This window comes from Macrotis lagotis, chromosome 4, assembly GCF_037893015.1.
Source record: "Macrotis lagotis isolate mMagLag1 chromosome 4, bilby.v1.9.chrom.fasta, whole genome shotgun sequence".
In the NCBI taxonomy this organism is placed as follows: Eukaryota; Metazoa; Chordata; class Mammalia; order Peramelemorphia; family Peramelidae; genus Macrotis; species Macrotis lagotis.
The window spans coordinates 234052317-234065386 of NC_133661.1; the positions used below are offsets into that span (position 1 = coordinate 234052317).

General features: G+C 36.3%; 1 protein-coding gene across 1 annotated transcript in view; it reads right to left on the minus strand.

Moving 5' to 3' along the window:
• The window catches only part of FLRT2 (fibronectin leucine rich transmembrane protein 2), a 117502-nt gene that overhangs the window by 20286 nt on the left and 84146 nt on the right, over window positions 1-13070 (minus strand). The window contains 1 exon segment of the mRNA XM_074235586.1: window positions 1-1797. Within this exon segment, the coding sequence (XP_074091687.1) occupies window positions 1-1389 (1389 nt within the window). The 5' untranslated portion in view covers window positions 1390-1797.

Consider the following 13070-nt stretch of genomic DNA (forward strand, 5'->3'; position numbering starts at 1 on the left):
TACCAGGCTGTGGCCCATTTTCACCCAGGTGAGCTTATATGCCATCACAGTAAAGAGAGAAAGCCAACTGACTTGAATGGAAGTGTCATTCACAGCATGGACTGAGAGTTGGATTCTTTCAGAAATGGGAGGGGTCGCCCTTTCTCTGTCATCCCAGTCAGGCACAGTAGGGAGGAGTTTAGATACAGTGGGTGTCAGAGGAGTATGATTTTTGCTAGGGGTGGCTGCAGACTGAGTAGGAATCTGTGTGGTTGGAGGAACAAGACTCGGAGGTGGGGTCATGAGAGATAATCCAGGCGTGGTGGTAGGGCATGACAACAGATTCATATTCAACTCCCTGACAGCCATGCCCCTGACCTGCTCTGGTCCCTGGCACATAAAACCTCGTACATTAAGAGATGAAGGAATGAATTTGAGCCACTCCGTGACCCATTTAATACCGCAGTCACAGAACCAAGGATTATTCCGGGCAGTGAGCTGTTTCAGGTTAGACAGATTATCAAAGACCCCTTGAGCCAGCATCCGCAGCTGATTGTTGGAAATATCCAGCCGTTCCAACTTGCGAAGATTGGAAAATGCTGTCAAAGGGATATGGTTTATCTGGTTATCCTGTAAGTAAAGCTTCACCAGATGCGTACCTGGGAGATCGGGTGGAGGGTGAGACAGTGAATTCCGCACGATAGAAAATTCCTTGAGCTTTGAGAGATGGCTGAAAGTCCCCTCAGCAATGCCCTTATTGGTCAGGAGATTGCCATCCACAATCAACCGCTCCAAACTTGTGAGATTCTGAAAGGCCATGTCTGATATAACAGCAATTCGATTTTCATCTACCCTCAGTTCTTGTAAATCTACAGGGAGTCCCACAGGCACACTGCTCAGATGGTTCTTAGACAGGAACAACAACTTGAGACTTATAGCTTCTCGGAATGCTCCATCTTCCACCCCTACTGTGGAGATGGAGTTGTCATCCAGGTGGAGTTCTTCCAACTTCAATAGCTGAGCAAGAGCTGCCCGAGAAATGGTCTGAATGTTGTTTTCCTGCAGGTGAAGAACCCTGACGTTCTTGGGTAAGTTCATGGGAAATTCATCCAGTTGGTTGCCATATAGGTAGACCGTGTGCACCGACTGGACGTTGTGCAGTTCTGCAGGAAATCCGGCATTATTAATTTGGTTATTGTGGAGGTAGAGTACGGTTACGCCCTCCGGGATCCCAAGAGGCACTGAGGTCAAGCTTCGCTCATTACAGTAGACAAATTTCTGGTCACAGCGGCACACATTAGGGCATGCCATGTTTTTAGAAACCTGCATGTAGAGCCCCAGGGAAATGATAACCCAAGATTTCAGAAGCAGAGTCCCGTGGCTAGGCCACTTTGTAGTCTTTAGGCCCATCTCTGAAGTAAAGAAACAAAATACAGAGTGGCTGGGGGGTGCGAAACAATAAAGGCAGGTGGCAAAACAAAAAAGGCAGAACAATGATTCTCTTAGTGTCTGAGACTCAAGCAATAGTGAAGTCCTGAAGGAGAACAGTAGAACAGTCCTCTTGCAGTTGTTTTCTGGTAATCAGCTAGGAAAGCCCCAGTCTCATTATCCTTCTTGGGTTGCCTTCTATACCGCCTTCCTCCATGTGCACAAAAATGCAGTAGATGGACTTATTTTTCCCCCCAATAGGTGAAAGGTGATCCGATGTGCTCACTATCAACAGGAATCACAATGGACTGGCAAGGCTTCTGTCTCCTGTGGTAGTTCAGGTCAGTGTTGTTCAGCCTGTGAGCATTTCAGTTCAGCTCAATTCTTGGTCTATAGTAGAACAAAAAGACAGAGATGTCAGTAAAACGTATGACAGAAGCAATAATAACCTTAATTCTTCTTCCCTCCCTTTTTTTGCCCCTCCCAAAAAAGATTAGAGTTAATTAGGTATAATTGCCATGAAAATCTACCCTTAATCAAGGACATATGTTGGATTATAACTCTAAATTGTGCTCAAAAATATAGATATAAAGCAGGGACTTAATGACTAAATGGATGTAATGCAAAATAAATACCATTTTTATACATTCAACCAACACATTGATCTGTGACCTGCAGACCTCTCTGCCTCCTCACACATCTCTCTGTAACCTCTTTTCATATGCCAAATTGCATTATAAAAATAATGGAAAAACTATCTATTTGAAATTTATATTTCATTTTTTGTTTTATTTATAAATATCTATTTGAAATTTTTATTTTTTGTTTTATTTATACTTTATTTTAAGAAGGGATACAAAAACAGACTTAAATTATAGCAAGGTATTAATAACAATATACCAAATTTGGTCAAAATCAAATAACTCCTTCCAAAGAATTATCATGAAACAAATGTGAAATAGCAAGCAATTTAATTGAAACTGCTTAATTCTTTCCTAATCCCATTCTACTCCTAGACATATCATTTCAGAAACATATAAAATGACTCTTTCCATTTATAAGCAAGGGGAGAGAAAACAACAACAACAATTCATTCTTTCCTACCCTTCAACACCCCAATTCCTGGGTGGAATGAACTCCATGCCCTGACACTTCCAAGTCTCCCTCTTAAATGATCTACATACATGATGTTACCAGTCAGAGATGTGGAATCCTGGCCCAGGCATGAGCTATTCCCCCACTGAGTTAACTGGCTCCTTTGTGTTCCCAAAGGAAGAATGTTCTCAGCTTATTTTGCCATGGTTGAAGGAATATTTGGGGGAATTAAGGTACTTTTAAGAAACCAATTATTCTTTCTTGCACACAATTTCAAGTCATCAATTTTGAGATGAAAGAAATAAAAAAGTTAATTGAAAGGTACCAGTTTTGATTTCCCTATAAAACCAACATGTCAGGACACAGTAAGCTGTGTGTCTCTTTAATTCTCACCATTATAAAAGAAATTGAAGTCACTGAAATCTAAAAGCACAAAAGAATTATTTGAGACAGTTACTTTAACTACCCAAAGAAACTCTATTTAAAAAGAAAACAGCAATTAGCAAAATATGTTATAAATATATAATTGAAATGCTTGAGGAGATATACAGGAACTTTGCTTTAAGAAAGTATGTATGTGTGTATATGTAGATATGTTTCTGCTTTATATATATATATATATAATATATAATATATATTACAATAATCAATTATATATTACATAGAACATATACATGAATGTGCAGATACATGTGCTCATATGTATATACATATATATGCTACTTTTTTAACAGGATCTTCTTATTTTAGAATCAAAGCAAGGAAAAAAGTAGAATTAAATAAACTGGGACTCACAAGCAAGAGTGCTCAGTCACTGAACTATAATCACTACCCTCCAGGAAAAAAAAAAGGTCAATCATAGAATCATTGATCCAGAGGTAGAATGAACCTCAGAGGTTCCTGGCCCTCATTTTACAATTGAGTATATGGAGAATTGGGAAGACTGACTTGACCATGATGACACAAGTCAGCATCAGCAAAATGGTAAAGCTGCCTATGGAGGCACAACAAAAAAATCTTAAATGCCTTTGGCAGAATTTTTTTAAATTTTATTAATAATTGATAATCTATGCTTTGAATTTTTTCAGGAATTCTATCATACACAATGCCTAACCACTTCACTTATTCCAATATTCCAATATATCAAGTTTAAAGAAAATAATATTGCATAAAATGACTAGAGGAAGAGTCATGAACTATTTTCCCCAATCCCCATTCCAAGAGTTAACCAGAACAGTTCACTGAAGTCAAGAATTTTGAAGTTCAAATCTAGCCTCTGGCTTCTACTATATATGTGGCAATGTGGTCAAGGCACAGAAACTCTTAGGAGGTCTGGATGATTCTTAGTTACAACAGAGTTAAACCTCTACAACTCTGGGAAATTGTAGGTCAAGTTATATACAGCCTATATAATAAAAGAAGAAATGTATAAAGATTCAATGGGACTAAGTAAATGCTTATTAAAATTACTTTATAAAGAAATACTAGTGGCATTCAAGATAGTCCATTTTTAAATAAAATACCCCCCCTCCCCAACACCTCTCTTAAAATAATCAAAATGTCTAGTTCTATGAGCATTCAGCCATCAGCAAGCCTGGAAAGGCAAATTCAAGGCACATTGTAGCAATTAGAAAGCTTTGTCATACATACCAGTAGTGCAGTTTATGTGCAACATTTTCTAAAAGTGTACCCTGGGGATTCCAAAGTAGGTAGGGTTTTTTTTTTTTTTTAAATGTATGTTCCATAACTGTGTTTATGAGCCAAGATATTATATCCTAAAAAAAAGAGCAAATTCTATGTTTAAAGATTACTGTACTTATTTAGAAAGCTCATCAGGTATCAGACCCTGAGGCTAACATATTTGGAAATTCACAAAGAACTCTCTAGTCTATTCCTGAAGCCTATCATTATGCAACCAAATAGTAAATTTTCCACTTGCTGGACTGTGTCTTCTGTAACTACAGAAAAAGCCCCATCAACCAACCCAGGGCTGAAGAGGCCTTGCTCTCTTGAAGACCTATTTCACTCATGAGTGGCTCTTTTATAATTATCTATGATGACGTGATACTGAAGAAAGCCCCTAACAGGATTACATGGTTCAAACTGTCACTGTTTATCTTGTTTAATATGAGAAAAATCCTATCTAAATCACATTGAGTTATTCGGCCATGACAAGTTCAATTTTAAATAAAGGAATTTTAGGTTTCTAGTTTGAAATTTTCACAAAATTACACTACTAGGATCAGGTTCCAAAGATCACACAGCCTGAAAGCACCTGCCATTATGCAGTATTTCCATTAAAATAAAGTGAACTCTGTGAACTCTGAAAACACCTAAAAAAATCATTTCCCCCCTACCTGCAACCAAAAAAAAAAAAGTCAAATAGGACAATCACTAGTCCAAGTATCTTTTTCATTTCTCAAAAATAACTCTTGTCGACTTCTGTTTTGAGGGCAAAAATAAACGCCTTAGCTTATCTCAATATTAAAATCAACTTAAATGCATAGAGGAAAGTCAAATTGTGTTCAAACTACATGTTAGTCTCTTTTATCAAATGAACTTCTAAGAAATAAGAGCTGACAACCACTTCCTGTCAGAGAAAATGGATTAGACCAAGTTTACATAGAAGAATACTAGCTAAACAATCAATAATAAGGGTAGAATCAGCATTGTTTCTGCAGCAGAAGCAATAAGGTTCATAGAAAGACAGTTTGTGGGTAGAATAAAGACTCTACTATACAGTGCTTACCCCATTTGGTTTGATCCTAATGATTTTAACCTTCCCTGGTAACAATAAACAAACCCATGTTTTTCAGTTATTAGCTTTTTTAAAGTCACATTTTTTTCGGGGATAAAAAGATTTTTTTCCCTTGCATGATGAATTTCATATGTTAAGAGCAAGGTTTTCTTTGTCTAGTTAAACACTAAGCAAGTTCTTCCCTATCCTCCCTTCAAGGAAACTTTGGAGTTTATTAAGAATTATTGAATATAAGAACATTGTATAAACAAAGGAATTTGTATTTATAGGATGAAACACAGCCTCAACGAAACGCAACAGCTTGGAAGTAAACCACCATGCAACAGATGCTTTTTGGCAATTCTAAAATGCTCACCATGCCAGCCTCTTACAGATGACAGTAAAGCAGAAAGGCTGCTTTAATTTAACTATTTTCAGAGGTTCTGAGATGCAAGTGCATAAATCTTTTCAAAGCTTTCTGCAAAACTGTCCTTCTCTCCCTCTCTCTTTTCTCTCCTCTTGCTCTCTCCCTCCTCTCAAAGTGAGGGGTTTGATTGAGTTCAGGAAATCATATTCCAGGATTGTTTGATAAACTAAGACCATAAAAATCATGGTAAAGAAAACTGGAATTATACACAATTACTACTGACTGAATTACACAACAATACAAAGCAAATCTAAGTGACTTCAGCTTTGGTTACGACTGGAGAGGATAGTAGAGTGTGTCAAAGAGTAAAATTAAAAGCTGACCTTAAAAGTCTTCCCAGTATTACAAGAATCTCACTGTTTCAAGAATCTTGTGATCATTTGATTCCAGGCAGAGACATGTGTCTTGATTCAAACTGAGAAAGGCTAAGGACACTATATCCTTTGTAATATGAAGGTATAAAAGCAGAGAGGTAAATACACCATGACAGCATTTTAAAAAAATCTGTAAACACTAAAAAGTGACTCATAAATCAACCTTCTGCACATTCCCAAAAACAAATTAGGGATACTACATTTGAAACCTATAATTTATAGCTAGTCAGTTAATAAGAAAGAATCAGAAAAATAATTCGGAAAAATAAAAACAAAATAAAATATAATGAGGGTCTGGTTCATATGCAGAATCCCATTAGCTAGTGTGGAGGACACAAGATTGTTACTTGGAAGGTCTGCACATGTACTAAACTTCCATTAGAGACCAAACCAAAGCAAAAGAAAAAACAAAACAAAACATCATCCAATAGCCTCTAAGCTGAAATGATTCTTTTATAGAAGAATCTGAACCAAATATCTGGAAAATTCTGATTAGATGTTTGTTTTCCTAAGAACATTTTTTAACACCTCAGAACTTCCTGGCACCAGTCAGTCTAGAATTGGAAACATTAAAATACTACCAAAAGGGCCATTTTCCTGGCCAGCAGAAAATATTGAAGGAATTAAGAGGAATCCTTTTGTGGTTTCCAACTTAGTTCAGATAACATGGGTGAGTTTAGGACAGTAACCAAGTATTAAAGTTATGAGCAAATAAACCTGAACTCTTCACCTTTGGGGATCACTTGATAGCACCATATATTGACCACAGTTGGTACATAGAGGTCCCATTGATAATGCCATAATCCCATGCAAGACTTAAGTACAGTCTATGACACAGTATGGCACTTAACTAGATTTAATTTCAGAAGTGAAAAGAAAATAATGGTGAAGAATTTTAGGAAGTAATGCATTGTGCCAGAAGAGTTAAGGGACCCTTGCTCACCCTCCACAGAAAAGGTAAAGTCTAAGAGATGATAAAGATAAAAGTTATTTATTATTAATTATAGCATACAACAGTAAAAACCAATATTCATATGTCATTTTACAGTTTGTCAAGTACTTCACATTTATTATTTTATTTGGTTCTTATAAGAACTCTAGGAGGTATTATAATCCCCATTTTACAGATGAAGAAAAATGAAACCAATAGAAGGTTGTGACTTTGCCTAGTGTAGCTCTTTAAGTACCTAAAATCAAATTCAAGTCTTTCTAACTCTCTAAGTTTGATTCTCTAGCCACCACCCACTTAGCTGTCTCATCAAAATTATCATTCTGAGGGGCGGCTAGGTGGTGCAGTGGATAGAGCACTGGCCCTGGATTCAGGAGTCCCTGAGTTCAAATCCAGCCTCAGAAACTTAATAATTACTTAGTTGTGTGGCCTTGGGCAAGCCACTTAACACCATTGCCTTGCAAAAACTATATATATATATATATATATATATATATATATATATATATATATATATATATATATCTCATCCTGAACACAAATCATCATCTATTTCTTTAGCATTTCAAGTTTTATAAAAGGCTTTGGAATAGAGTTGTCAAATATGAATCCTGAGGGTCACATAGGGCCTCATATGAAGTGTGTACCAGATGAAAATGTTATAGGAAAACATTTAATTAAATAATAACCATTAAACATAGAAAAAGAGAGGATTTAGACTAGATGTGCTTTGAGGTCCCTTCTCAAACTTTGAATCAATAAACAGTTTCCATCAATAAACAGTTTGAATCAATAAACAATCAATAAACAGTTTCCATAGTCCAAATCTGTATTTCAACACCCTCATTTTTTCAATGAGAAAACTAAGACTAAGATTAAATAAATTGCCCAAGGTCACATAGGTAGTAATTACTGGCAGAATCAAGATTCAAACCTATAACCTCAAACACTAAATTCAGAGTCCTTATCATCGAATCAAAGCTTAGAATCAAGGAATTTGAGAGGTTGTTTCTTCCAAGCCCCTCATTTTATAGATAAAGAATCTGAGGTCTAGAGTTTTATAACTTACCCAAGGTCACAGTTACTAATTGGGGGGGGGGAGAAGAGAGCTAGGATTTTATCTCAGGCCCTCTGACTCACAGGAAGAGAGGTTTAATGAATGGAATGGTAAGTAACTTATTGTTATTTTAAGAATTAAAACTCATCCATTTCTGCTAATAGATCCTTAAAAGATAATCATCAATACTCTGAATACCTCTATTAAAAATCAACCATCTGCCTAATGTGGCAGCCCTGGTTCATCCTTAGATGGCTCCAGTTACCAGATTTGTTTTTTTTTTTATCTTTTGAGCTGAAATCTTCCACAAAACTTCAATTAAGCATAACAAATATCAACTAAATTCCCATTTTGGGGGGCAAGGCACAGATCTGAGCAAATCATAGTTACAAAGTTCTACCCTCTGAAAATACACAAAACTAATGTGTTCCCTATTCCATCAAATGACCCTTGAAAAACTAGAAAAGTATTATCATATTCTACTCAGGCTAATCTAAGTAGTAATTTCCCTAACAATTCTCATATGAAATAATTTTCTGATACCTAACTATTCCAGTCAAGACCCTCTAAATGTGCGAATTTTTAACACATTTAGTTCCTCTTGAAATATGATGCCCAGAATTAAAAACAAAACCTCAGATGTGGTCTGACCAGTGTTTGGAACAATGGAGCGATTACCTCTTATGATAAGCAAATTATATTTTTATTGAGTCCAAGACTTTATAGTAAGCTTTATTAGAAAACACAGCACAATTTTAGCTCATAGCAAACATGGTTTAATCAAGGCCCTTAGAAACATTCTCCCATGATCAGATATCATGAAAGAAGTCCCATTTGATGAATCTGCCAGCAGGTTCAGCTACCTAAACTCTGTGTGTGCGTGCATGTACGAGAGAGAGAGAGAGAGAGAGAGAGAGAGAGAGAGAGAGAGAAAGAAATTGATTAAAAGTTCTTTAAAATACAGATTTTGAGGGGATTGGGCTTCACCCTTATAAAGGAGGAAATGATTTATTTACATAGGCCACATGCAAGTGCTCCTAAAATAGGGAATTCAATCTGAAATGGGTCTGACCTCAAATATTCCCTTTCCCTTCTCCTCCATGAAGCCATCCTAGCATGTAGCAGAACTCCTTGATGTTTTTCTTAAAACACCATGATTTGTAACTGGGTCAAGGAACAATGTTTTCAGTCCTAGGCATTCCATTTTAGGAAGGACATTGAAAGGCTGGAGTATAGCTCATACTTAGCTCTTAACTCATATGGCTCATTTGAGATTAAAATGCTATGGAGTGGAGGTTGCTGTTCCAAGCTTATAGGCAGCCAAATGGGCTTTGGTTTAGGAGGGAATGGTGCTAGTAACAAGTCAGGATACCCTGCAAGGCAGGATGGATGGACTAGCACCAAGGACATTTTCATTGCCCCCCATTCCTAGCCCGGGGCAACAGTTTTAGAAATACGAGTCAGGAAACTCATCTTTCTCAAAACTTTTTTATCCAGCAAGATCCCAACAGATAAGACTCCATTTCATCACTACCCTTTGTTTCTCTGATTGGAACCTTGAATTTCTAAGCCTCTTCAATAGGCTGGAGTTCATTACTTTGAGATTTAACTAACTTTTCCACCAGAGTCCCATTCCATTCTCCCTCTTCTCCCAGGAAGGCATCTTCCCTTCCAGCCCACTACACTTTCACTTTTTAAGTTTCCTTGTGTTCAGTCTTCTTTCATTAGATTGTAAACTTCTCGAGGGTGTCTTTTTTTGTTGTTGTTGTTGTATCTATTGTGCCTTGTATGGTGTATTGTGTACTGTGTACTGATAGGCATCTAATGAGTGTTTATTGACTGACTGATATGAATATTCAAAAAGGCTTAGTTACAGGTAGGGGTTGTAGGAAACAATTTGTCTTTCAGAATGACATTCTAAATGACTGATTTGTTTGAATTTCAATCACTAAGCATTTAAGCTAGGCACTGTGGTGGAGATAAAGAGAAAACAAATGCAAAAAATCTTTGCCCTTGAGGAGATATAATTCATCAAAAAATTCCATATGTATATATGTAATTATATATAAAATAAATGCAAGGTAAATTTTTCGGTTGTGGTAACACTCAACATTCAGGAAGCAGAAAAGGCCTCATGAAGTGACAGTTGAGCTGAGCTCTCAAAGAAAGAAACTAGGGATGGATTCTTAGAGACAGTGAGTTAAGAAGGAAGAGCTTTGCAGATGTGGGTGATAAGAAAGGAGATTGGACTTAGAACATCAAGTGTGAAGAAAAGCAAGAAGGTCAATATAAACTACAGATTTATTATTGGTACCGATATCAGCACCTCTTTCTCCTCTTGCCAATTTCTTCAAGTTATTAAACTTTCCTCCTAAAAATTAAGGGTCTGTGGAATTAAAACCAAATCACCTCACCCAGGCATGGCTCTGCCTCCCTACACATTATCTGCTTCTTCCACTCAAATGGGTCCCTGAGTGGAAGGCTAAGGAGCCAGCATTAGTAATCACAGACATTCAATTCAAAAAAATCCAATTCATTCATTTCAGAGGTCTATGTCTGTACTCTTAAACAGTTGGATCTATCCTCATATTCAATTCTACTTCCTTGTCTTTAGTTATGCTAGTTTCTCACCTGAATGCCCTCATGTACATCATGCTGGTGCCACAAAAGTTACGCATAGGGAATATTTTCTCATTAATAAAAGATGCTGAAAGAAAAAAGTAAAGAAAAATAAAGAAAAAAGAGTTCAAATATGTAGCATTCCAAGTGAGGCCCCAAATGATTATGTGTGATTGATGTTTTTTGTGCCTATTTAAGGAATGGTGCTTTGGATTCAGAGGTCATGCATTTGATTCCTGATTCTGTCACATTCTGCCTTTGTGAGCTTGATTGATTTGCTTATCCCCTTTGGGCCTCGGCATCCTCATGGGTAGAAATGAGGGCATTGGACTTAAATGACCTCTTAGGTCTTAGTTGTTCACTCTCTGCTAACCAGTTCTTTAAAAAAAAAATAATATCCCTGTCCATAACAATACTGTTTTGTGGGTTCCAATAACAGATCTAGAATACCTGGAAAAAATTGGGGGGAAACCCCCTTCCATTATCTCAGGCATCAATCTGATTTTACAACCTAAGATGAAAGTTCAAGTTCCCTGTTGAGCTTCAAAGCTCAAATTGTGGCCAGGATTTCAATCCAATGTTGAGTGTTAGAAAATCTGAACAACATTCAGATGGACAACAAGGTAAAACTTCCCAGTTCTGTCTTATTTTGTCCTAAATTCAGGTGAGTCTAAATGGTCTACTAAAGACCTGTGAGTGGTTTTGATCATATGATATGATTAAATTCTACTATCCCTGAAAGTTAACCTAAATTGACTGTGACAATTCAACTAAGATCTAATCATCCAAAGCTTCAATGCAATTACAATCTGAAGAAAATAGGTCTCAATTATCATAATGTAAAATAGAGTTCCAAAGAGAAATTATATTGAATCCAGAAATAAAAACATGGTATTTTTCTCATATAAACCTTATTCCATGTATGGAGAACCTAGAAATAGGCATACATGCATGTATGTTCATATAAGAATGTATATGTAATTTATGTGTGGGTAGATAGATGAAGTAGTGGCTAAGTAATAGGTCTGGAGTCATGAAGACCTGAGTTAAAATCTGAACTCATGATAGTTATTAGTACTGAGACCCTAGGCAAGTCATTTAATTCTATTTGCCTCATTTTCCTCATCTGTAAAATGAGTTGGAGAAGGAAACGGCAAACCATCCCACTATATCTGCCAAGAAAACTACCAATATGAGTCCTGAAGAGTCAGGCATGGCTAAAACAACTAAACAACATATATGGTACTAATCAACAGAACAAAAACTAATCTGTAATCTGTATTCTACCTATAGAAATTCAACATTTCATATCTATGTCTATATCTATATACATGAATATTCCTATATATGCATACATATATGTGTGTATATATAATACAACACAAATATGCACACCCATGTAAGTAAGCATGTATGTGTGTGTGTATGAACAACACTCTATACATATGTATAGGGATGTACATATGGAGAGATACAAAATGCTGAATCTCCACAGGTGGAATATAGATTGATTTCTGTTATATTGATTAGGACCATGAAATGAAATTACACAGCATATATATTTCCAGGTGAGTTATCTGGTTTTGAGTCCAAAAAATGAAAAATTCATTTCTTAAACCTATTTCAGTATCATAGGGATGGATCTGAATTTAAATGGTGTGAAATTTCCTCTCTGAATAAATATGTTTTTATAATACTTCTCATTTTTGCGAACACCTGTAATACTGCAGTTCTGGGCTATGGGTAGGTGTGTATATCTAGATTTGGGAAGGGAGAGGAAAAGAGAAAAGGAAGGATTTAGTAGTAGTAGTAGTAGTAGTAGTAGTAGTAGTAGTAGTATGTGCTGACATTGAACTTTCCTAAAGGATTTTTCCTCCGTAAGAAAATGACCAAGAAAGAGCAATAACCTAAATAGAAAGCACTTTCCAAAAGTTCAGAATATCATCTTCAGAGCTAAGAGAAGATTAAAGGAATAAACAGGAACTCAGCAATCAAATGATTTCAAGATTTCAATTATTAAAATTACTTGAAACACTGAAAAAGATTCTTTCTTAAGTTCTTTCTTCATACTCTAGGGATTAATTCTAATAGAAGGTAAAGTCCTTGAGGGCAAGGAATATTTAATTTTTGTCTTTGTATTTCCATGGCCTAGCACAGTGTTCGAAGTAGGAGCTTTATATATGCTTATTGGTTGAGTAATATTGAAAGCTTCACTACTACATTTACTCTGATGGTCCTAGTGGAGTGAGCCTATAGGAATGAGTTTGATGATGCCAGCTTCACAAAGCTCCTGGAAGGATCAAGCAGACTTGAGAACTTTTTTTTTTTAAAAAAAGAAAGAATAAAAATATGGATACCAGAGCTTTACTATTTGGAGTCAGTAGACCTTTAAATTCTACCTGACA